This window comes from Argiope bruennichi, chromosome X2 (genome assembly GCF_947563725.1).
Source record: "Argiope bruennichi chromosome X2, qqArgBrue1.1, whole genome shotgun sequence".
Classification (NCBI taxonomy): domain Eukaryota; kingdom Metazoa; phylum Arthropoda; class Arachnida; order Araneae; family Araneidae; genus Argiope; species Argiope bruennichi.
The window spans coordinates 127,434,303-127,461,238 of NC_079163.1; the positions used below are offsets into that span (position 1 = coordinate 127,434,303).

Below are 26,936 nucleotides of genomic sequence, written 5' to 3' on the forward strand. Positions count from 1 at the left end.
TAGTGAAAAAGAAAGGGGGAATTTACATGAATCAGCTAATGCATTTCGTTTTTCTACATACTGGCATCTACATACAGAGCATCATTAAGATTCAGAAATCTAGATCAGGAAAAAATTTTGTGGTCTAAAAGAAATTCAAGATAATATGTTTTAATTGCAATTCAAATATTTTTGATTAATAATTAACTTGGAATAATAATTTGAGATTAATAAAATAACTTGGATTTTTAGTTTCATTATTTTTTTATCATTCACTTATAGATATTGTAGTCTGAAAGAAAATGTTCTTATTCAGGATTTTGTGACGTAGTTGAGAATCTAAAAACATCTTCATGAATTTTTCTCTCTTACGCACCGTTTGTTACTGGCAACTAACTAAATATGTAAAGGGTCATTAAGTAACTGACAACCAATGACTCGTTGTTACTAAATAGAGCTGTCAAATATTACACATGCGTTAAGTACAACATTTCCTCCATCTCTTGTTGCGGAGCCTGCGCTTTGAAGGAACTGATAGATTTGTTTATTTACATTACCAGCGGAAAGTCTCTTGTCGGCCGTCATTCCAACCGAGAGCGCCATCTATTGAGTCTCACAGAACTTTCAACCAATAAGATTAGATCATGTATCCTCCTTCTTGTTCAATTCACACATTCCTTGCTCCTATGTCACGTGACGACTCCCATCCAATAGAGGCCTACAGCTGTCTCCAATGGTGTTCGGAGGGTGCAATTATAGGTGCAGAAAAAATAACTCGAAGCGGCCGCAACAGACCAGGTTTCGTTCACGAGAAACACGGTCACAGTTTTCGTTTTGCGCTGTTGTGAGTTTTTTTGCTCCCATTGTTTACTTGTTATTGGATGAAAATAGTGATAGAAATACTTTTTTATTTGACTTGAGAATTTGGATTGAGCTTATTAAAAAATGATAAAATTTAGTGGATAAATGAAAAACAAATATTGAGTGAATAAAACAGTAAGAAACTAGATATGTCGCGGAGCAACAGTTAACTGTAAAGAATGGAAAGCAACATTTGTTATTATTTTCAATACTGACTAACAATACTTTGAATTTCTTTTCAAGAAAGTCATATCTGCAGTTATAAAATGACATGTTAGTCCTGGTAATATAGAAGTGCATTTGAGAAAAAGCATGTTTTACAATGAAAGAATTTTTTAAATTATATCTTCGACAGTTTTTTGCTATTCCTACGTGATTAAGTGTTATTTGTGACAATTAACTCCTTTCAAAGTTTTTTGCTAATCAAACTTCTGTTTTATGCGGCCTGAAAATCGATTGTAATATTATACCCAGGTGGACAGATTGCTTCCTGTTTCATCCCACCTCTGCTGTTATTTGCTAGTTGCCTCAAAATGTGGTAATCATCATGGAATACGAACCTGCAATATGATTCTCTAGTTCTTCACCGGCTCTTCGCCTAGGTCTTATCAACCAAAGATACTTGTTTCCAATCTCCCATGACTACAATATCTAACTCGCCCATCGTGGGCATGAGTAAACCGAAACTACGGTTCTCTATCGATGCCCTCATGGGCAAAGAAACCAGTGATACAGATTCTACTGTGTTTCGAGACGATCCTTCTCCGCTCTCAGCCAAAGACTATAGCATCCCAAAGTTTACTTCTGAAAGTCCCGATGCTCGCAACCGGCTGAATCACGATAAATCTCCGCAACCACCGGTACTGATCCCCATCCCCACTTTTCCTGCGCGGCCGACGGCTCCGAGTGCCGTCATCAGCACGAGGGACAGCAGGACTGGTTTCTTTAACCCGCCAACGGCTGCTCTCTTTCAACGGACTTTGCCTCATTCTCCTGGCATGGAGACGACTTTCGCTGGGATGATCCTGCAAGGCGATGGATTCCAGACATATCCTTGGTGTCTGCCGAGGCAGAGGCTTTTCTACCACAGATTTCCAGGTAAGCCGAGATTTCTGATACTTTTTGGGGACTTGCAATTGTTAGATACTAATGAAGGACGACAGAATTGATGAAAAGTATTTCAAGAGATGAATTGCAATGGAGTGCAAATTCTCAGGGTCGTTTTATCCAGTGGGCTATATGGGCTGTAGTCTATGAGCGGCACTCATTCAAGGTCACCAAAAATTTTTGTATTGATTTTAATTTATTTAAAAAATAAAAACTTATTCAATTGTAAGTTTATATATATGGCTAGTCTACCATATGTTTCCAGGTAAGCAAAGATTTCTTACATTTTTTGGGAACTTGCAACAGATAGATACTGATGCAGGATGGCAGAAATGATGTAAATTATTTCAAGAGATGAGTAGCGATAAAGTCTAAATTCTCAGGATCTCTGATGGAGTGGGCTATATGGGCTGTAACCCGAGACTGGCACTGATCCATGGGCATCAAAACATTTTCCATACTGTTGTTATTTTAATTTTGAAATAAAAGTTTTCAATTATAATTTTAAATATTTTAAGAATGAGATTATGGCTTATAACAAGACATCCATCGATTTTGTTATGTTGCATGAATATGCATATCAGAGTAACAGTTAAATATTCATGAAAGAAGGCAGAAATGATGTAGGGAGTTATACAGGTCTTATTACTTATCTAATTAGGATTAGAAAACTTATCTAATTAGGATTTTAAATATGCTTAACACTTGATTAGGGCTTGTTACTAGACAGTCACCGATTTTGGTATGCTATATAAACTTGTATATCAGTGAATCTATACTGATGAAAGAAGAGAGAAATTGATGTATGGAATTTTATAGTTTCCAAAGAATAAATTGCATAGAAATGGAAATTCTCAAGTTCGCCTCGTCCAATGAATTATACGAGCTGTAACCCAAGAGCATCACTGATTCATTGGCACCAAAAAATCTATAATGATTTTATTTTATTTCTTAAATAAAAATTTTATTTTATTATGATTTATGATTAGTGCTTGTAATTAGAAGTCATCGATTTTCTTATGTCACATAAACATGTGTTTATATCAGTTACAAAATATTCATGCAGAGTCAATCAGTGAAAAAGTCCTAAATTATAAGTGTGATAGTTAAAAAGTTACTCGTGTTATCACTGATAAAATAGGTAGTTGTAGGTAATATCATTGCATGCATCAAATTTAATTCTTTAATTATGCTGTAGAGCGCTAGACTAAGGAATATTATATGCAGTTTGTGAAGTGTAATGCGATTACTTTTAATGCAATAATACTATTCACAATGATCAAAACTACTAGTAGAGTTATGCTGAACTTACATACTTGTATACATGTAATGTTATTTGCATAACTTATATACATGCACCATAAATATTAGGCATGAAAATATGATTATTTTAAAAAGGTGCCAATGTGCCAAAATTTTTAAGCGTTATTCAGAGAACCGATGACTTTTTACCCTCTCTTCAATTAGTAACCAGATATTTCCTTGGGATTATAGACGCTTCTAAGTAAGAAATGTGATGGAAAATCAAATTACTTTAGCCCAGGTACTAAAATTTCATTAACGTGCGTGAAAATTCTTGTGATAATATGATAGGAGGGAATAAATATTATATTTTGTAAATTTGAAGGAAAAAAAAAGAATGGACTAAAATGTAAAATGAACATCAAAAAATAACTCCATAAACTTTTCTTAGAATAACATAAATAGATAGCATCTATTTATGTTATGCTTCTCTTCCTGTTTAATACTTCAAGGAAAAAAAATGTTTTGTGAATTCGAGTGAATATCTTTAAGCTGGAAGATTAACTGGGAACTGAGATTGACGAGTTTTTCAAGATCATCTCAAGACGCAGCCTTTTTTTTTACTTTATCATTTATAAATTCTTTTGAAATAATTAAGATCCATGAATAATAAATATTTATTCTTTCCTTCTAACTATTTAGTATGCCATGTAAATAAATATTCAGTTAGTGCAAATAAATTAATATGTAGATGAAAGACTAAAAAAAATTTTTTTTTTCTTCTGTTAACTTAACGTGATGACTGTTTCCCGTTTCAGAAATGTTGTTTGATATATTTTATCACTTATATACTTCCTTGACATTCATCTTTTATAAAGAATATCGGATAAATGTCTTCAAACATATCGAATTTATTATTTAAGAAAAATGAAGATAGTTAGAATGGTATTTTAAATGTAAGGCGTTTAGAATGTGTAGTATTTTCTTGGCATTAGATACTTCAGAAAGTAAGTTAACACCTGCATAGTAAGTGACAGATCTATTCTCTTCATTCTCATTTGCAGTGGCGATTTTATAGAGACAAGTTTCGAAAGCGGTAGTTCAAAACAGTCTTTCATAAAATGCATTTGAAATAGATACAATCTCAAAATTATTTCTATAATGACTAAAAACTGTTAGGAAGTGGGAGGAGGGAATGCGCTGATTTATACAATGACAAGTTTTGGATTCATGCTATAGTTAAATCAACAGTTTATAGTGTAAGAACTGTGCGTAATACCCTTCGAAATAATTTAATAATCCATAATGGATTAAAGGAAGCAGTAAACAAGTCAAATCGGCAGGAAAAATGCAATCAAGTCATAGCCAAATTAATCATATAATGAAATATAAAAAGTTACAAATGAAATTAAGTATAAAAGTAAGAGTATTATTTTATTTTCCCAGTATTCTGAAAAAAGTTTGGATTGATGACGACAAGAGCAAATATAAAATCATTTTCTTCTTTACCTTCTAATTTTTAAATTAATAACATATTTTATATATATTTTAATAATAAGTAAATTAAAAAAATTATTCAAGATAGCAAAATAGATTAAATGATGTATAAAACACATATGAAATATCTTTATCGATATTACTTAAGCAAATATTTGTAAAATGTTTTTAATGAAGTCTTTGGTATAGCTTATGTGAAAATTCATGTCATCCCTGGAAAAGATAAAAATGCTTTATTATTTAATGCTTTTTATGAGAAGTATTTACTAAATAAGTACTTAAGCAATGTATGGATTCCTTGCAAGGATGGAATCAAAACTTATCTGAAAATATTTTTTTAAAAATATTTAATTCCTTATACAAAATAAGAGACATTCTTCCTGAGTGTCGTTGACTGTTACAGTTTGCAGCTCCTAACCAACAGCTCCTTACAAGCAAATGTTATTTTAAATTGTGTCATAACTTTTTAGAGCTCGTTAACTGAATATTCTTTTGAAAAAGAGATCTTTTGCAAAGAATATTTATTGTCGTTTCATGGGTTATTACTATCACATCTTTTTATGCTTTTTTTGAAGCTGAAATTTTAATTTTTCATAAAAGGTCTTAAAGCGAACAACATTTGTTTCACCTCGTAGGATGTAACCACGGTTATATTGACTTCGGAAAATATTTGTTTTGGAGAATAAAAACTTGGCGCTCTCTTTAGAAGATTAGAAACATATTTCTAATAACATTCGTCTGTAAATAAATTATTTATAACCATTTCACGAGGCGTATCAATGAATAAATCTTTAAAACAACCTCTCTAAAAAACTGATATTACCACAAATATCGATGCACTCGGTAACTTAACACGACCTACTACAGTCCAAAAAAGGAAAAATTGTTTATGTTGTAGCACTGTTCATAGTCATCTGCTAAATAGAATGGTTTCGGATAATTCTTGAACAAATTAATTAAATATTTAAAATGTATTTGCAATGACGCCCCTTTTAATATTTTGGTTTAATATTTTTTTATTCAGACACATTTTTTTTATTTTTAAGTTTTCGGCAATAGCTGCATGTTATGATATATGCTAGACAATATTTCAGTTCAAGAAACACAACAGTTTTCGCATATTTCATGTGATAGAAATTGCATTGATAACTTATACAGTTTTGGGTCGAAAAGAGTATATGAATATATTTTCTGTAAAGGGATGCAAATTTTGATGCTTTTCAATCCATCATATCTTTACAAAAATATATTTTCACCCATGAATTTAATTAAAAATAAACATAGGGCATGGCTACAAATTAAATCTGGCTTACTTTTGTAATTAATGAGTCCGATCTATCGAAATCGATTCCAATGCAGCAGGTTCGCATTAATCCTCATCGCTAATATTGCACTAATTATTGCTATTAAATATCAATGCAATATATGATATTTAATAGAATAGAATAGTATTAGTACGTAAATAGATTTTTTTATCTTATTTCATTACGATAAAAAATTCTATTTACGAATTTAATTGAATAATGACAATTTCAAATGTTTGATTATAATCATTCCATTTAGAATGCATTCATTCATAATAGGTTAGTTAGTTATATTAACGTCCCATTTTAAAGGAACACTAGGGATATGTAATTCATAATAGAAAAATGATTTTATGATCGTCTGCATATTTTAAATTCTTATGTATGGGTACTAAATTTTAAAATGTTGAGAACTCCGGCTGGAAGGAAGGTTAAAATAAAGTGAAAAATGAAACGCGTCAAATAATGTGAAAAGTAGTGCCAAATGACTATTTAAAAATACTATTATTTAATTGTACTAAGTAGATTTTGTCTGTATTTGAACATGCTATTGTGATGGATGAGATTATAGTGAATAGTGAATTTTTAAAAGTTTATTTTTATTGGGGTTCACTATGTTTTGTGATGGTATTGAAACAACTATTAATTGTTTTCACCGTTTTTTAAAAAAGTTGCTGCGTTCGTGAATCAACAAAAATGGAATGCAGACAAACTTACTATTAAACGAAATATTACTATTAATTACTATTAAACGAAGAACTGAGCTTCTACTTGATAAAAACAAATGTCGGGTTTCTCTCGCCAGAATGGTGGAATTTTGATGCTTACTTTATTCGCTTCGGCATCCATAACAGGAGTTGTTTCAATCGTAGATATGTCCGCTATCCGTAGTCATAGTAAAAGCAGGTTCACTAATTGTTGCGTTCGGGAATCAATAAAAATGGAATGCAAACAAACTTACTATTAAACGAAATCTTACTACATTATAAATAATATTACCAAATGAACATCAACTTATTTTCATTCGAATTCTAGTATCTTTTAAAACAACAAACTCAAAAATTCCATAACATATCACTGTTGTCAAATTGAATTAACGACTATTTACAAAATAATATTTATAATTATTAAACTACTCGTGAGTCATTTTTAAATGAAATATTTATAATTTATGCCGCAAAAAAGTTCTTTAGAATTTTCAAACCCAATTAATTCAAACTGCCCAATAACATTTCATGATATTTTCGCTATGTCCTCCGGCATTCAGAATATCGAAAAGCATAGTGAAGATATCGTACTATATCTTATGATAACATAGAAGGCTTTTATTTAATTTGAAAAATAATTTTATTTTACACTCTATGGCTAATTATTTTTAGGGAATTAAATTTTTTATTAATATGTCTGATATAATTTTCAATACTGATATGTTTAAAAGATATGCACAATCAAAGCAGGAGAGTTAAAAAATGTGATTCAAAAACTAATTTCAGAAAAGGTTTATTGTTGGAAAAAGTGTCATGAGTGAAAACAACTTACAAAGTCTGATTTGAATCATAGCTTGGAAATCTTTAAAAAAAAAAAAAAAAAAGGAAAAGGTTGGTAGGGAAAAACTTTTAAGCAAGCCTGAAAAAGAAAATGCAATTGTGAATTTAATGAACAGCAAAAAAAAAAATCTATATTCTCATTAGTAAGCGAGAAACGCGATCCAGATTTCAGAATAAGAACAGAGTGTAGTAATTCTATTTCATAAAAAAAGGAAGGAAGAGCTAAATTAATCGCGGAATTAAAAACTCGGTTTTTTTGTTTAAAAGGAAGATCATCTGAAAAAGTTATTAGCGGGGAAAAAATCAACTCTAAATGATGCAATAACATTACTTGTAATTCCGAATGCATAAAAAGGAATGTATTCAAGTCACGTTTGTTTCTTTCCACTTTTCAGTCATTTTCTTTAATCAGTTAACTCAAGATCTTTCAGAAGGAAGGAGAAGAAGGCGAATTAAATTACATTTGAGGTAATAAAAAATTAGTTTGCTACAGCAAAATAGGATATATATGCCATTTAAGCTATTTTCTAAGACCAGTAGTACAACATTTAATTTTTATTAGGATCATAACTAAAGATATTCTTGCTAATCAGAAATTCCCAAAACATTTTCCAGATGCTGTTTGTAATCCACTTTCATTGGAAAAGAAATAAAACAGGTACAGCATAAAGATGTAACTTTCAAATAATTTTATTACATTTGATATGATGACAATGTATGCCCATTTTTTGGCACTTAAAGATTTATTTTCACGATAAATCTTTTCTAAAATGATTTACAGATTACGATGAGACGAATATTCATTGGAGATCATTCTTTTTTTTTCCTCCATTGAGTTGAGATAAGTGAAATAAAAATTATTATTTTTTTTTTACTTCAAATAAAAGTTTAGTTAAGTTGATTACTGATTTTTGAAGCCCAACGAATGCTATTTAAGTCTGTTCTAAATTGTCGAGAACGTGCATCAAACGTGTACATACGGCGGATCTTCCATGAAAACGGGTCTCAAATGCCGACCCCCTCCCTCCCATCATTAAAGTCGATATTCTGCATGAGACCACCGCAACCCGATTCTAAATCTTAGAAATAAAGGATAAAAAAAATTGGGGGGGGGGAGGCACATCCGGAAATGGAGCTTTCCTCAACGAGCTAAGATCAAGATAGAATCGGAAAATTTTCATCATAGTTAAATGATGATGATGAAGCCTGAGCTATCATTCATTTTCTCAAAATTCTGTCTAAGAATAAAGTGAGAATGCCGGAGCTATAATCAGTATAAAAATTTGTTGTGACTTGTTTAACAAGGTCAAAAGGTGATAGAAATTTTGTATGAAAGAACCAAATATGTCGTTCAAAACAATTTAATAAGTTTAGAAAGTCAAAAGTAAACTTCATAAATCAAGAATATTTAAATATTATAGCAGGTAGTAATATTAATTATATCTTCGTTTAAATAAGATTTTTTTTTATCATTTTCAAGCAATGGTCCTGGCATTGTTAAACAATCTCTTGAAACAGCTTTTGCAATTATTCATTTTAAATTTAGGGTATGGTTCCTTGCGGGCATTCGTAATTTGCTATCACTATACGAAATTAATGATTGAAAGCAATCTCTGATATAAATATGTAACTCTTAAGCAGGTTCGGATTATTAACTAGGCAAAGTAGGCAACTACCTAGACGGTCGCAAGCCTTCGAGAGTTTTTTTTTGGGGGGGGGGGGTTGAAAGTTATTTAATTTTGTGCTTTTATTTCATTACAAAGGCTTGATTATCGAACTTATTCAAATTAAAATTAAGTGTTGATTAAATTAATTTCGGAACATTATTCTATTAATATTACTAATTAATTATCATTCGCAAATTTCATAGTATGCTATTTTTTTAAAAAAAAGATGTGTTTTATAATTTTAAAAGTTGTTAAATTTATTATTAAACATTATTTAGATGATATTTAGAAAGGTTTTGTCATGCTTTTTCACTATTTCTTTAAAAATTACTTTTAAATTTCAGTTCTAAATCCTTTTATGCACGATAATCTAAAACCAACTTTTTGGAAAGTGATCTGCAATTGATCAGTTTCTAAAGAGCGTTTTGCAATTTCATTTTGTTACAAATTGTTACATGAAACTGCGTATATAAATATTAAATTAAAATCTATAAATTGTAGAAGACTTAATCCGGCCCTGCTCTTAACACGCTGAATTATGTACATTATACTGAGACGTTGCCATTTGAGACGCGTGTAACAACATAAAGTGAATGTCCAGAGAGACTTCAGATTATAGACATGTTTCAGGTGCAATATGCCACATTTGAAATGAAAGATGGATTTTGGTGATACCTGATAAAACAGGCCTTATCTTGAGATTTTTCGAGTCATAAAATCAATGAAAGCGTCATTATGTGAATAAAACCTTTTAGAAATTTTATGAATGAAACTCTGTTTTATTTTCACTTTAAATTTTACTTCACACTCACGTAAACCATTCAAAGACATAAACTTTGCTAATCTATATGAATCCAAATTCTATGTTTCATACATTCATTTTTCATATATATTCATTGAGATTTTGTTCACAGAATATGGGATCTGTAGCCATGATCAAATCTGTTATATGTAGAAAAGAAATTCATGTCAATATATCGCATTTCTACAGTGCTGTCAATCTATAACATAGGTAATCCAAACGGTTTCAATTTGAAGATATTCGTTGAATAATCAACATCATTCATACAGAGCGTCAGTTTTTCGATTTCATATTCGTTAAATTTACTCAGACGAAGAATCTATAATCTAGATTATAATTCTATTTTAATCATCAACTTATTCACTTTTTGGAATTTTATTCAAAATATTCTTTTTATTCTATCTGAAACAATAAATCAGTTTTGTAAGTGAAAAAAAAAAGTAACGTTTTCTGTTACATCTTAGGATTTTAGAAAATGTAAATTCCACAAATGTAGTTTATAACTTGTTCATTCGGCCTGTAAAGTCTCATTTGAGGAAATGTAGACGGTAGCGGAGTAGCGTCTGACTAGACATTTAAAGGAGGAAAAAGGAACCAATGAAGGATTCATTCTCCAAGTTCATTCGTTTCTAAAGCTGAGTTCCCTGCTTTTAATTTTTCTCTTTTAATCTTGCGCTTCCTTTATATTTTGTAGCAATTGTATAGGATTACATTTCTAAAAATTGTTTTTAATAGCCTTAAATTTTAGATGCTAGAAATATAATTTAAATCATTTTCGATTCATATGGAACTAAAGGACGACAAAGTAATAGGACAACTTAACAAAGTAATAGGATAATACCTCTTATCTATCACCTACAACTGAGGCAAAAGATAAGTGATTATCTCTATTAGCTGCTGCTTATTCTGAAATTTCATTGATTTGAGAGAATGAAATTGAAAATCCTTAATTAAACCACACGCCAAGAACAAAAATGTTATTTGTTGTATAAAATATTTACATCGTTATTATGTCATTCTTCTAATTTTTTATTGCTATTTTTATTCAACTTTTTGCTGCTCCTACAAATGCGAACTTCCTCAAGCGAGATGCAGTGAAAATTAATATGCTATAAAGTACAATTATGTTAATTGTTATTTATATGCAATACTATGGATGAATATCCTTCAACATTGTATAGAAAAATTTAGATGCAATTTCTGCTTAGACCGAGGTTTAAAAGTTCATAGCAAGCATGTGGCGGAGGAACATCAGTAGAAAAGAGAATGTTCAAAATGAATATAAAATTTGTCAGAGTAAAATGTCTCAAAGAGAATACAAGAACTGAACAAAATAAGCGTGATAAGTTTTAAAAATAAAAAGATTTTCTCAACCATTTAGAAGTGTCAAAATCGAAATAATCAGTTAAATCAGAAATGAAACAATGCAATTAAGTGAAGGAATTATTTTCTTATAGCATGCAAAAGGATTAATCCCAGTGACTGAATTCTTAAAGGGAGATAGAGTTTTAATAAACTATAAATATCTTTTCTTCCCTTGAACTAGAGAGTTGGAAATAAAATGTGTGTTTATATTACTTACGAACAGTTTCTGGTCATTCAAAATCTCTATCAAAACGTTAGAAATATGTTTACAGCAAGAGGAAAAGATATATTGAAATGAATCAGAAGTTAATTGAAATGCGTCCATTGAACGTAATCTAAAATGTTTTTAAAAAATTCTTTAAAAGAACCTCGCGTTAGGCATTCATTAAAAACTCATTAAATATTTTAGATTCCAATAAAAAAAACTAAATAAATAAACTACGTTTTAAGGTTAAAAGTGTGAAAAGTTTTGAACTTTTAAAACCGTTGTATTTAAATTGGAAGATAATGAATGTTAATTATTCAAAAACTAAATATGAATAATTCTTTTATAGTTTAGAGAAACAGTTATCATCATCTTATGAATTACTCAGTTGCGCACTAATGAGAAAATGATCGATTTTCACATATTAATAATCACACAAATAAATAAATAATTTCCACACAACAAATTAATTAATAATATTTGTTTGTTAAAAATCATTATATAAAATCAAAATATTTAAATTTTTTGGGGGGAAAATAACTTTTTCTTCATTCAAGATGATTATCCATTCAATTGGCCGCGCAGATTTCTATCAAAAAAATTTGCCGAAAACCGAAAAAAATGCGGACAGTCATAAATTTTCAAAAACAACATTTTTTAGGTGTCATTCAATATTTAATCCTTACTTAAGACGCAGTTCAGATAGCATAAAGAGCATTTCTTTTTCTTTAACAATTTGCTATCTCGCACTATCGCAAAAGAAAAGGATGTCTTTGTGATAAAATACCTGTTGCCCAAGTGTCGCTGAAATGCTATGATTGATTTCTGACGATTCTGTAAACTACTGAATCCTTGTTTCATATCTCAAAACTTGGGATAGGCCATTCTTGTCTCTTCATTTTTTTTTTCCAATATAAAAATACTTAGAATTCGGTAAAAAAAAATTTCGGAAGTATCATTCCCTTCTAAAATGACTTTTTGTTTCATGAAACCGATAATATTATTGATGTTTAGTGGTGTATTGATTGTATAGAGCCATTTTGTGTTACATGAAATATTTTTATAAATTAAAATTTTAAATTTATCCATATTAAAATCCGAATTCATCCGTTACCTTAACAAAACGAAAACAACAGCAAAAGAAGAAAAACAAACAAACATTTAACGCAGGATTAGATTTTAGACGAAATTTTGAAACTAAGTCAGCTGATAAGTTTAAAAATTAAAAAGATATTAATGACATAAAATATTGGGAGGAAAGGCGAATGACAATGCTTAAATTAACAAATGTGTTGAAGATCATTATAGTATGATAAATCAAAAGTAAAGCTGAAAACTTTTTCTCCGTTATGCGTGATATTTCATTATCAGATTAGAATCAACTAAAAGAAGATAAAACATTTTTATCGCGAGATAAAAATCTTTTGAATTTCTAAAATCTAGTATTTGTTTTGCAATCAAATTGTATTTATTAACAGCTTGAGACAATATTGTATCATATTAATTTTGTATTTTAACCATACGTATTATAATGACATCTTATTTTTGTAAAAAAATAGAATAGGAAGAATGATGATGTCGTGTCCGCGTTACAACGGAAAGGGGGTGCAGTAGCTTCTGAAGGTAAAGACCCCTGATCACCCGAGAGCAGAAGTCTGACTTCTAGCTCATATGAAGATGAAACTCACATTCACTTGCTCAACCCCTTTTTACAGGGGGAGCACATTCACACACCTCACAAATAGAACACAGATGAAGAACAGATCACGCTGGAGATACGCTACTCCTATGCTAGAACGCCGGCAATAGGAAGAATATTAGATAGGAATAATAGACAGGAAATCCCTAGAACAAATTAGACAAATTTTAACATTTTATCTAGATAGACTTCTTCTATTGGTTAATTAATATAAAAATTTGAATCGAAATCCGATTCCCCGTTAAAATAGTTTCATATTTGACATCTTTTAAAATATTATCTAGAATAGAGGAAATTATGTAAAACAAAAGACACCTTTCTCTTTCATGTCAATGGCCATTTACAATCAAGATCACTGATCATTGATCAAGGGAAAATTATTAAATCATCGGTAAGTCTATGAAAAGTTTCATTAAATTACGCAAAATGTATGCCAGAATGTTGTCAAATTATATTAAATCTATGAACAACTTTACAAAAATTATTTTTAATATATATTTAAAAATTTAACATCCACTTTACGAAAGTAAATTTAACTTTTACAAACAATAATCTAGAGTCAGAAAATTAATTGAGTTGATTTATATTCATGTGAATCAATATTAGTTATTTCACACCAATCTTATTTTGCAATCCACGGTATTTTTTATATTCAAAAATGCCCAAATGACTTAAACATTTATTTTTAAGATTCCCAAAATTTAAAAAAAAATCGAATTTTCGTATCTTATTTTTTTGAAGTACGAATGTAAGAAATATTTTCATTGATTGTCGAAAAAAAAAAAAAAAAAAGGAATTCCAATCTAACTTGTTAGCAATCCTTTTGTTGTTTTCATTTATAAATATTTAAATATGTTCATAAACTATTGAAGATAATTGGACTCAGTTTTGAATTTGGTTATTTGAAGATCTAAAAATATACTTCAGGAAAATTTTAACATGAACTAATTTATTTTTCCTCATAATTTTTCTTAAAAATTCAAGCAAAATGGTCTACATTAATTTTATCAAATTCTCTTATTTTGTTACTTACTCTTGTTGGTAAAATGTTTTTGTTACAATAAACACAAATTAAATTTTGTTGAAAATTTGAAAAATCTTTTGGATCGTTAGAGACATCTTGTAATTCCCAAATTTTTAACAGTTCTTAAAAAGAAATAAGCATAATCTGCTTATAAAATTTGAAACTATAATTTGATTCTACGAAAGATGAAATAAATGTAATGAAAAGTGAATATGTAAAATTGATAAGCCATATTAAGGAATCCATTTAAAGAATTATTTTATTTAAATTTTTGTTATATTATTGACGTTCATGCCATTAAAATCCAAAGTTAATGAAAATTCTTGAAAAGTTAAAAGCTGAAATTTTTTTAAAATCAAATATATTAGAAGCTCTAAGTAAATAAGTGGACAAGAAATACCTCTTAGGAAATTACAGCTACAAATGAGAAAAAAAAAAAAAACTTTTTTTATACTTTTGTTTATACGCTTAGCTGCTTAAAAATACTTCTAGAAATATTAATCACATGATTAACCATGTTACTTAATTCGGTTATTTAATTTAGTATTCCTCTAACTTAAGAGATTTTTTTCATTCTTTTGTTATGCAATAGCGGCCATTTTTAACTGCTATTTATTGTATCCTATCATCGAAATAACAGTTCAAACTAATCCGTGATACTTATGCAGAGAAGCGAAATGCTATTTTGTATGCACGGCTACATATTCGCCAATTTTATGAAATAATTCAGATTTGTGTTTTTCCGTTGCCTGAAGCATAAGAATTATATCAAACGCTTATCTAATCGCTTCCAAAGATGCCATTTTAGATTTTTATAAATGTTCAAATTATTCCAATTTTACAGAAAATTTTTAAAAGAAAATCCGAGAAATGAACTATTCAGAATGCACTCTTAGAAATATTAATCGTATAATTAACTCGTTTAATTTAAAATAAGGCTTCGTTCTTTTTTATCATTCTTAATGATACAATTTTTGAAAAAAAGAAAGAAAGAAAAAAGACTTATTACCATTAAAATGTTTTTTTTTTAAACTTTTTTTTTATTTAAGGATTATGGATAAAAGATTGCACAGAAGGAGCTCTAACCGAATATTTCTAGTAAAGATAAAAAGACCTCCCTCACTCTTGATTCTTTTATATAATTATAGTTTATATGCTTCAAATTATATATTATGGACTTTAAAAAAATATTTTGGAATCTTTTATTGCTATTCGATTAACTTCTTCAGGCACGGATTTTTTTTAAATGATAAAAAAAAGCAATTTTTTTATTCAATAATATTATTTTTATTTTGCAACGGTAGCATTCAAATGAGGCAAAAAATATAGTCTTTTATTCACTTATTATTATTTATTTTTTTAAATTTTTACTCAGCAGATTAAATTTTTTTTTTCTCATTAATTTGAGTTTAAAGAAAATCTATACGTGCACAAAGGTGTCTGTATCCTTGAAGTAGTTAGTGTGACTGGATATCCCAGAAATTTAATCGCTTTAATCCTTTTCCAAAGATGCAATTAATTTAATTTGAAAAAAATTTCGAATTATTAAAACTCAGTTTTTTTAAAAACTGTACATATAGGGTAATTTTTACAAATTTTAGTACCCTGATCTAGAATGATTTAATGCCCCTTTAGAACTGTAACTAGAAATTTGTACACCCAAAGTAAATATAGGCTTAGTAAAATAATTGAGAAAAAAATGGCACCTTTTCTGTGATTAAAACCACACAATTTTGCAATTTGGGACTTTTTTTTAAATGTGATTTCACACCATCTTTCACAACATAGTTGTCTAGTTGCAAACCCTAATCATATTCTTAATTTCAACAAATTTAAATCAAAATCACTCTATTATAATTAAATAATTCTTGTTCAAAATTGAAATAAAATCAGTATAATAAATTTTTAGACAATCTTGACTCAACTAGCCCATGGGATAAGGCGGCTTTGTATACTCCGTATGTTGTCCTTCTTACCGATTATTGCCATTACAAATAAAAAGATCCCCCACAATCCTGATTAACCTTTATGCATATACTTGGCACCTCAAAAAGTAATATTAACAACATAAAAACAGAGATAAGTGGGAAGAGAATTCAAGAAATAGGGTGGGTTTTCTAATCCAGGGTTGACTATGGAACATTAATAACACTTAAATATAAGGAGAGTGGTTTATGGGACAAGCGGCTAATCTGCTCAGTCTCTGTATCAACAAACAAGGCAAACACAACTTAAATGTTGGATTACTGCTCTTATGAAAACGTGACCTTAGGAACAAGATCAATACAATTCCTTCCTGTATGTTACAACCGCCAAGTATGGGAAATGCATAATTCATGGTCGGATGAAACATCAGCCGGGATGCGTAAGTCCTCGCGTCAAACTGTTCCCCACAATCCAATTTAATGAGCTATAAACGGTGAGGTTAGTCCCGTTGTTGCATTCCACTTACTCGCTGCAGACCTGTTCATGAAGTGTTAGAGGTGTCAAGTTTCGCAGGTGGGTCAGGATAGAATCCGAATAAACGTAATGAAATAAAAAAACGATGATCCCGGGGAGAGGTTTAGTGGGTATGTTAAGAGGGTTTTAAGGTTTAGTAGTTTTTACGGAATTAGATAAATCATGGCACCGCAAAACTACTAAAAGAGTGCTTTTGGAATGCATTTTGGTTCAGGAGGCATTGGTAACCGCAAAATGTACTTATTAATTATAATGGCAGGTCGTCGTTTGTGAAGAAAATTATTTCAATCAAATATAATGCAAAATTTAACAAACGGCTTTCAAAAACAAATTTTTATCTTTGTATTTAAAAGAAATTTTTATTTTAATGATATATTACTTTTAAGGGTTTTAATTTATAATTCATAAATAAGAGTATTACAGAATCTGAAAATCAATCAATTCATTGTCGGAAGGTATCCCATCGTTGTAAACATGAAACAAGTAAAATGAAATAAAATTTTTCAAAAACCTAAACCACTTGGGAAAAAAATTTGAATAATTTTATTCATTACAAAATGAGTTAAACAAATCATTTAAATGAATTGCAGTGGGTGAAAAATCAGAAATCAGAAATTCCATTGAAAGAGAAGACATACAAATATAAAAAAAGGTGGGCCTTCAAATAATATCGTTAAAAATAATGAAGTGTATTTTACCCACCACCGCGTACATTAATATGAGCACAATTCTATAAGTTCAGTTTGAATTATTAAGTTGCTTTTAATTGATTCTGTTAATTATTTTTCCGGTATTATGAAATTGCACGCGTTTTCTCGCAGTAAAAAGTCTCTTTTTTAAAGAAACTTTTACATTATTAATCGCTTTGTATTTGATGCTGATTTTAGAAAAGAAGGCAAATCGCGGTGACCTTTTGATGAAATTTCGGCTTCAGGGTTGGAAGGTTCCAGGTCTGAAACCGATTTCAGCGAAGAAGTACCATATTAGCGAATCGGGTGCACGTTACATCCGTTGGAATCAAATGTCTTCCCGCTAATTTGGAGCGGATGTTTGAAAGGAGACAGTTGTCAACCCCACATCATCTGGCCATTATTCAAAATTAAGAGATCCATCTCAAAATACTCTCATGTCGTTTCCAGCGAGACGTAAATAAGCTAAATTCAGAGAAATTGGCGACCAAATCCCTTTCTAGAAACTAACAGCATTTAAGTTATTATTTAATACCAAAGAAGATACAACAGCTGTATGATATTTTCGAAGAAGGAAAGAAGAATTTGATAATTAATATTCATGAGCTCAAAATTTAGTAAAGAATTCCGAGATTTTATTTTTCTATTGAACATAAGCAGGAAACGACATACAGACGCTAGAAGGTTGCTATAAAGACGGTAGAAAGTATTTGATTAAAATATATTCGCTACATATTAACCAGATATTTCTGTCATGGGGTCCATTAAAACGCTGTATAACATTTTTTATTGCTTACTAGCATTGTTAGCATCTTTCTAAAAAAATATTATTCAAATCATATCTTTTGATTGATTATTAATGCATAATCGTTTGTGTAATTTTTTTTTATAATTACAGTGATTAGCAATAAATGTTTTTAAAGATTATGTACAATATTACTTAATAACCTTAGATTAAATTATCGCCCTTTGCCATTAAAAAAAACATGATTTTTGGTACTAATCCCTAAAACTCATAGAGGGTCATTAAATGTCTCTCGTTTGTCGTGACACGTAACGAAGTATTAAGCAGTTTCCATAAAGAGTGTACTGCAATAAATTATAATCGCTATTCTGATTAAGATGAATCAACCAAAAATATATTTGTGTCATATCAGTTTTAGTTTTATAAAATTAGTGTCATACAACGCATTCCGGGATAAACTTAACCGCGAATATCATCTAAAATTTAATTAACAATTACTGTATATTGAGTTGTGATGTCATTTTCTTTCTTGTGTAAGAACTATAATGGATTATAAAACTAAAATGGAGCTGAGCTAAAATTGAGTCGAATTAACTTCATTGGATTGTTGTCGAGACCCTATTGCTCTTTACTACGAACATAAAATATAAGCAATAGTGATGTTCATAATTATTTTAGAGATTATCATTAGATGAGGGCGATTATCTTAAAATTCGACTTTTTGTTTGAAACCCTTTATTTGATATCTTTTTAATACAACCCGAATAACGATATGTTTTCTCACTACAGGCCCGGACATCCCCAGTTACCTTTTGCCACCGTTTCGGAAAGCCAAGAGGATTCGGACAGCATTCTCCGCTTCCCAACTCATGAAACTAGAAGGCGCTTTTGACAAAAATCACTACGTTACAGGGAATGAAAGAAAACAGCTCGCCGAGAGCTTAGGACTTACAGAAACACAGGTAATTGTTATTACCTTAGCTATAATATTCCATATCTGAAAGAAAAACTATTTCTCAGAAATGATTTTTTTTATGGTGCCCTTTTACACAGACATCATATGCATTTGACATTATTTAATCAACATGAAAGTTATTTTCATCGTTGCTTTCCTAAAAACAAGCGTTTATTGTGAGGGGCAAATTTCATTTTTCCGCGCACTAAAAAATATTAAAAGCGCGTGAAATACCTAACAATTGAAATATGTATTGAAAAATGCTGAATTTTTCATTTAATTCTTGGTTTTGATGTCGGGAATTGAAACGAAGTACGATTTCGAGAAACATGATCTAAAGTATAAACTCAGTTGTTCTTAATTTACTTAATGATTTGTCTTCAATAAATAAGTGTAAAAATATTTTGACACGGAATTACTTTCTTAAAGAAAAAAAAATATTAATAGATACAATCTCTATTTTCTGTCTCGAGTATGACAATCAAAATTTAAAATTTCTCTAAATTTTGTTTTTTTAGAGAGAATAGCATTTCTATCTCAAAAAATTTGCATTAGGCGCTATAATTAAGTTCATGTAATATAAATTTAATTCCTTTATGTTGACTATTTCTTTTTAGTTTTTAATTCTAGAAGCCCTTTGTTCAAATATTATAATAATTTAAAAAATGAAGCAATTATTAAAGTTTCAAGTCATGTATATCCTTCTTAATTTGAAAATAGAAAAACCAACACGATTTTCTGCCTCAATTGGCACTTGTTCAAATAATTCATTTCTAGTACAGACGTTCCAGAGATCAGTTCCCACTAAAAGATAAACAGATAATGTTCATAAATATACTAAAGAAATTTTCTTCCAAAAATCTACACTCCATTTCTCATTCCATTGACAGAATAGCATTGTAATCGTTCAAAAACAATTTCGCCTTGAAAACAAACAGCGAATACTAAGCAAAAAAAAAAATGCAAAAACAATATTTTATCTTTCAAAATTAGCTCTTTTGCTATCCATGTTTTATTCCGTGATAGAACGCAGCTATTCAAGCATCCTTTATCTTTCAAATTAAACAATTTTCTAATTATTTTTAAAATAAATTTATATTTGTTTAAAACTGTGGTCTTCCCTGTATTAAATTTATTAAGTCATAATTTTTTTTTTTTTTTTTTTGGTTGAGCGATCTTTTGGCAAGTGTGCAGTTTATAAAAGTTAATGCAGCAATAATCATAAAATAATCAGTTTTGAGTACTTTCCTTGTCTATACGAGCAGAAATGCCAGCATTTAAATACTAATAACATAAAGAACAAATATTTATGGGATAATATAGTTAAAATGAGCAACAATTAAAAAAAGTAAATAATTAAGTCCCTCAAAACAAGAACTGCAAGATTCTTTTACATGTAAGTAATCACTGAAAGTGATCTGCGCATTAATTATTTTCTTTAAACACGGTTTAGTATTCTCGGCATGCAAAATGGTGTGATTATTAGTATGTTTCCTGAACAGTTTCCTTTTACCTTTTTGCCGAGACATTCGCCAAATTATATTTCTTTCGTAAGTCGAGCTTTAAATTATTTCACTAGGAAAATGTTTATGAGTCCCTTATAGTAATTAGTTGGCGTTAGTGGCCTTATCCTATCCTTGTTAAAGCAATCATTTCCAGACATCTCTAAATTCCTTTGATGATACATGTAGGGAAGTTTGATAGTCTAAGAAGCAATGCGATGAAAAGATTATCAAATTTTATAAATCATAACAAAATTTTCTGACAAGTTCAACAGACTTCTTATTAGTCACAGGTGTCAGGAAACTAATATATGCAAATTTAAGTGTCCTTTTACGAATGCCTAATTTTGTAGGACCGAGGTATTGTAACATACTAATTGCAAAATTATCTTAATTGAAATGCAAGAGTTGAAACGTCTTAGTGTCTTAGTTATTAAGATGTTACTTTTTGCATATCTTTTTACTTAGGATTCTCCCTGAATATATTAGTGAATTCCTTATCATCTCTTGAAAATTCGAATAGTCATGTACAATCTTTTGATTGAATGTATATATATATATATATATATATATATATATATATATATATATATATATATATATATATATATATATATATATATATATATATATATATATATATATATATATATATATTGTTTCATAAACTGAAATAATTTTCATAACCATATATGGCTTAAATATATTTTATTAGAGTGCACACTGATTATTGGCCTTAAAAATTAAATCTTGTTCATTTAGATCAGTTTTTTTCAAATATATTAGAATGTTATCACGAATATTTAAAAGGGCGCAATGTTTCACAAGGTCGTTGCCCCTATACTACCACTATTGACTAGAGATATATTTCAAAAATTTTAGACATAGCATGAGATTTAGAAGGACTTTTTCTATGAGATGAGGTTACCTGAGCGAATTTTGTCTTTTATGTATACTTCAAACATAGTTACTATGAACGATTCATCTAGAAAGCTGTAATTTAACCACTTTATGACATTGAATTACTGCTGTAACTTTGCTTTCTTGGTAGAAAAACTGAGAAAAACCATGTCCAAATATCAATAACATCATAAAAATAATATTAATAAACTATAAGTACATAATTATTAATTTATAATTTCGAGGAAGATTTGTTAGAGCGAGCAATGCTAAACTAACTTTGCCTCAACCTTAGCTTTCATGGTTATCTTTATTTTACAAGCAAAACATTTTTTCTTTCTGTATTTTATTTGATTGACGAAATATTGTTTCTGGTAAAAAATAGTTATAGCCATCACATTTCATTCAGAAGATACGAAGTGATATTTTTATTTATATTATAGATTATAATAATAAGAATTGAAGGTTACTGTATTTGTATATCCTTAACGCTCTACACAACAGACCATTGGACCTAATAAGCATATGTTCTTTAGATGCTGAAATTGCGCGCTTTAATTAAATTTTTATATATAAAGACTAAATACAATTTTCATGGATTTTTTTCCCTGCTGTTTCCCCTCCCTTCCATCATTTTGTGAAATTAATTTCCAAAATAATTATATTAAGCGTTAAAGATTTTTAGAAAATTGTAAAGTGCAGAGAACAATCTTTCCAATAAAATTAGTTATGCAGTGTAGGATATCAAATCAAATTTTCAAAAACATCGCGAATGAAATCATGTCGAATAAGATCACAATCTCTTCAGCGAGGTGGAGATTAAAATGAAGAATCCAGAATATGGATGTTTGGGGGAGTGGGGGGAGGGATAATGTGACCAGATGTTTTGATTAACTGGCAGTCCCGAATTTTGTCCCAGATTTCAAGTGAATGTATTGTCTCATCTATTACTTTTGAATTAATACTCTCATATCAAAAAGAAAAAAATCTTAATTTAATCTTTAAGAAAGTTATCTTTTGAATGATTCTTTTCCTTAATTCTTACTGTTCATAGGACATGGTCATCCTGCCACTTATTAATGTGATGGAAACCACTTGAAGGGAAAATAGTATAAATGATACCAAAATATATTATTTGCTTCCTTGTTTTATTGTATTTTCTTTCAAAGTTTTTTAACTATTTCATTTTTGAATTTTTTATTTGTATTTTAATATTAATTAATTTTTTATGCCTCGCCCAATACCCTACTCACTCCCCAAAGCTTGTTCCAGGCTCCACGCATAACTTCCCAAATTACAGTTTTGATCTCTTTTATGGAAGAAGGAGACACATCTATCTAAAATTTAATTCATTATTTGCTGAGAAAAAATTTCCAAATTTTAACTTATTTTCAGTTAATTAGCTGAAAAAGAATTTAAATATTGTTGAGCTGTTCCGTGTGCAGCTTTCAATTTAATTCTAAAAAAGCCCAATTTTTGCAAGTTTCGGAACGCATTTGTTTGATTTTTAATCTTCTTTATAGATTGTGAAAAATTTAGGGGAAGGTTGTTTTACTTGGTTTAACCTCATATTTGTATTAGTTAAAAATAGTAATAAATTTTTATAGTTCATTTATCTTCAATATAATTAATTATTTTTAATTATACATGACTATCTTAGACAAGGCACTTTTGATAATCGGTATTTATTTATATCGAATACCGAATAAATCTTACCAAAATAAAATTTTTAAGATGGTGACGTTTTCAAACGGAATAAGATCGAGCCTCAAGTATTTGTTATCCTTTTCTTTATGATATTTAAGCACATTTATTTCTTATTTTATGCGGTTTTCTTGATCAACATGAATTGTTATAAACTATTCCAAACGTACTGCAAGTCGCATAGAACTACAGATAATATTTTAACAATTTTGCTTTTGGATGATATGCTAATTCAAAAGGAGGTACAAAAACTTCAGGAAGAGCAGTTAAGACAACAAAGGCAAGAGTCTTGGAATACGAAAAAAACAAGTTACAACTTAAAAGCTAAAATTGTTCTTAACTCTCAAGACATTAGCTAAAAAATCTTCCGAAAGTATTGTGAAGTTCCTGCCTGTTGTGAGGTTGATTTTGACTTTATATCAGGAAACTAGTATAAGATGTTGCGAAAGCTACACATGGTAGCACAAGAGATGTCCAAATTTAGGGAGGAAATTTGTATTCAATTTTTGATAACAAAAGCACTGATGGCCAAAACTGGCTATAAAAGTACTAGATTGTTTCAAATTCTTAAAATATTCTAATAAAAGCAACAGATATATATGTAATTTCAATAATACCTTCAGGCATAAAATGAATTTCAGCGTCACCTGGGCATTATTTTTTAAATGAAATTTTTCCAACATTAAAACCAAGTGAAACAATGTGATATAGTTACAAAAAAAAATCTGAATTTGCAAAGAATGCTTGTCCAGATACTCCTTTATTTCAAAAGCAACATAAAATCGAAATTAGGGTTATTATTTAAACCCCGTAATGCGCAGGTGAAACCCGATTTTGATGTTATCTTTGACATATGATCATTTTGTAAGGTAAAGTATTCATTCTTCCTTAACTGCCCAACCAAGTAGCTTCTATAAAGGTAAAAGAACGATTAAACGACTGCACACACCCTCAGCGTCTTGCGTTGGTTTTAGCTTGAGCAGATAAGGTACGATATATTTTTCTCCACTGACTATTTTATCAGTTGAGGTAGTGGTCACAGTTGGGTTTCTGAATGAATGAAATGGCAAGCCAACTGTTTCAAGGGGGCCTGCTGTGTTCAGTCTCACACTTCTATGGTGCTAAATCCTGCGGGTTGTTTACTTCTCAAAGACTTCTTTGACGAGGACAGGGGATGTTTTACGCTTTTTGATGACCATCCAGAAATAATGGTCATTTATTTTCCCTTGGAAGCTCCCATTTATCTCCTAAAGAAAATTGACGGTTGAAAAAGTAAATCTTATATATTCTATTATTCACACTTTTTTGTATTCATTGATATAGGCGTGCTTAATCTTAAAGTTAGATCTGAACCTATTCAAACGTCAGCTATAATTAAACTTAATCGTTAAGGATGAAGTTCTGAAAGTAGCTCTCTACCTTAGAAGTAGTTAGCAAATAAAAGTAATAATTCAGATTGAGTACTTTCTTCGTGACTTTGATGTACCTATTGCTCTGTAAATGCCATTAATATATTTTATACATTATGTATTGCATTGCATGGAAGGAAACAATGCGTTGGAAGAATTTAAATATAAGTTATAGTATGAAAAAATAACCACAACTTGTTATTAGTACTTTGTTAATATTCCTGTTGGGTAATTATCTCATTCCTGGAAATAAGTACAGATTCAGTATCAAATCTAAAGAATAATTAAACGTCTTTATTTCATTTTCTCATAAAAGGATTAGGTTACAGTTTCAATGTATTATTTTACAGTTATATTGATTAATGACGTAATGCCTTATTTGTGATAGGCATATTAAGATTCAGAATTATTTTATTTTGGCTGTTTGAATCTCACTTCACTTCCGTTAGTCTGTAATGCCTTTAAAATATTTTACATTTACTTAAACGACTGTCCTTTCAAGGTAATTCACTTTCGATAATTTTCTTTACTTTTTATGCTCGAATAACATCTCACGATCTATTTGATTCTTGGAGTTTTATATCACAATTAAATACATTTATCTTATTGGAATTTCAAAAGTATACATAATTATTCATTTTTTACTACCAATTATCGCGATTATTGTTGCTGAAGCAAGATTTCAATTCTGCTTCGAAGCAAAATGGGATATATACGTGGATTGCTTTCTGAATACTGATGTGAATTAACGTTACATGCTGGGTGTGTTAGACTTATTCCAGCCTATGAACGAGTACTCCTCGCCCTGTCATGCCCACCCATTTCTTATTTGAAAGCGATAATTCATTTTTAATTTTGAGAGTAATATTTAATTTTTCAGCTTAAGATCTCTGTGGAATCTGAATTTCAGTTCTCTATATCAATTATGATATTACAGCATTGGTTGCTTTGGATTACGCTAAAGACATGTTTACGTTGCTGCCTGTCACTTACACTTAAATCATACCATTACCAATGAGATTTTTGTAGCAAAAATATAATTTTAAATGGTAAACTTCAAACGCAAGGAGGTATTTAGAGTTTTTATTTTCCAATAAAACTGTCTACATATTGTTTTAAAATCCCATTGATACAAATGAAACATTTTTAAAAAATCGAAAACCCCTCTTTAATTAATGAACTAAAAATAATTTTTCGAAATTTTTTTAATATAGTCTATTGCTATTTAGAACATATATATGTACAAAATTTGAAAGTTGTATATCAGAAATAATAAAATTTGAAAGTTTGATATCAGAACGAGAATAAGAATCGACTATTATATTGCATTTTTACTGATCATTAAACAAATCAAGTTAAATAAAAATTCGTAGAAAAAAAGAAAGTTGTAATCAGAAAACAATATCTCCTCTGCATAGATTTCAGAAGTCGAAGGGAAGATTGATACATAAAGGGGGAGGGGTAGAAAGAAATGTTTGGAATTTTAAAGCGAACATTAAAGAGTTTTAAATCGAAAGATGGCCCTTTTCGATTTAAAACTATTTCTATTATATGCATAAAATGAATTAATACTTGGAATTTTATATCAATGATTACAGTATTTCTATACCTCACAACTCATCATCTTTCCAACTTGATTGCTTTCATTTCTATATATTCTGAAATAACTACTGCCGAGATTTGTAGTTTTTTATCATTCATTATTTTTTGCCAGCGTTTTGAATAGATATTCTTTTATTATAAACACTAGAATCTTTATTGTAAAAATAACGTGAATATTTATATCCGTGAAGGAGAGTCGGCACTCATGGGCTGACGAGTTTAAAATATACTAGAAACATCTATCTACTTAGAAACAGTGGCAGATTGAGGCATTTAGCGGCAGTGCGCATTATGAATTCCCTCTTTTAATTAATTAGTTAGTTTATTTTCAGATTTCAGCATATATTTTAACAAATTATAATGATTTATTTCAGGTATTTTTTTTATTTTAATAACTATGTATACGTTATTATTTGTTTAAAATTATAATGTTTTTATTTAACATATCTCATGATTTTTTAATACACACTTTGATACACAATATTATTTAAGCAGACGTTTGATGCTTATAAGAAATAAATTCTAATAACAAAGTGCAGGTGAGGAAGAAGAAACCTGACCAATTTCACCTAAAAAAAGAGTAATTATTATCCTAATATTTTATCATTCATGGAATTTGAACTTATTTGGCAGACAGACTAATAATACTTTTTTAATCGACTTGACTGAAG

At 29.4% G+C, this 26,936-nt stretch overlaps 1 protein-coding gene across 1 annotated transcript in view; it reads left to right on the forward strand.

Annotated features, from left to right (window-relative positions):
• Positions 1–1,221: 1,221 nt before the first annotated feature.
• LOC129959877 (homeobox protein EMX1-like) overlaps positions 1,222–26,936 on the forward strand; it is a 50,960-nt gene continuing 25,245 nt past the window's right edge. The window contains exons 1-2 of the mRNA XM_056072773.1: positions 1,222–1,938; positions 18,983–19,155. Coding sequence (XP_055928748.1) covers positions 1,479–1,938; positions 18,983–19,155 — 633 coding nt within the window. The 5' untranslated portion in view covers positions 1,222–1,478. The remainder of the gene's footprint in view (positions 1,939–18,982; positions 19,156–26,936) is intronic.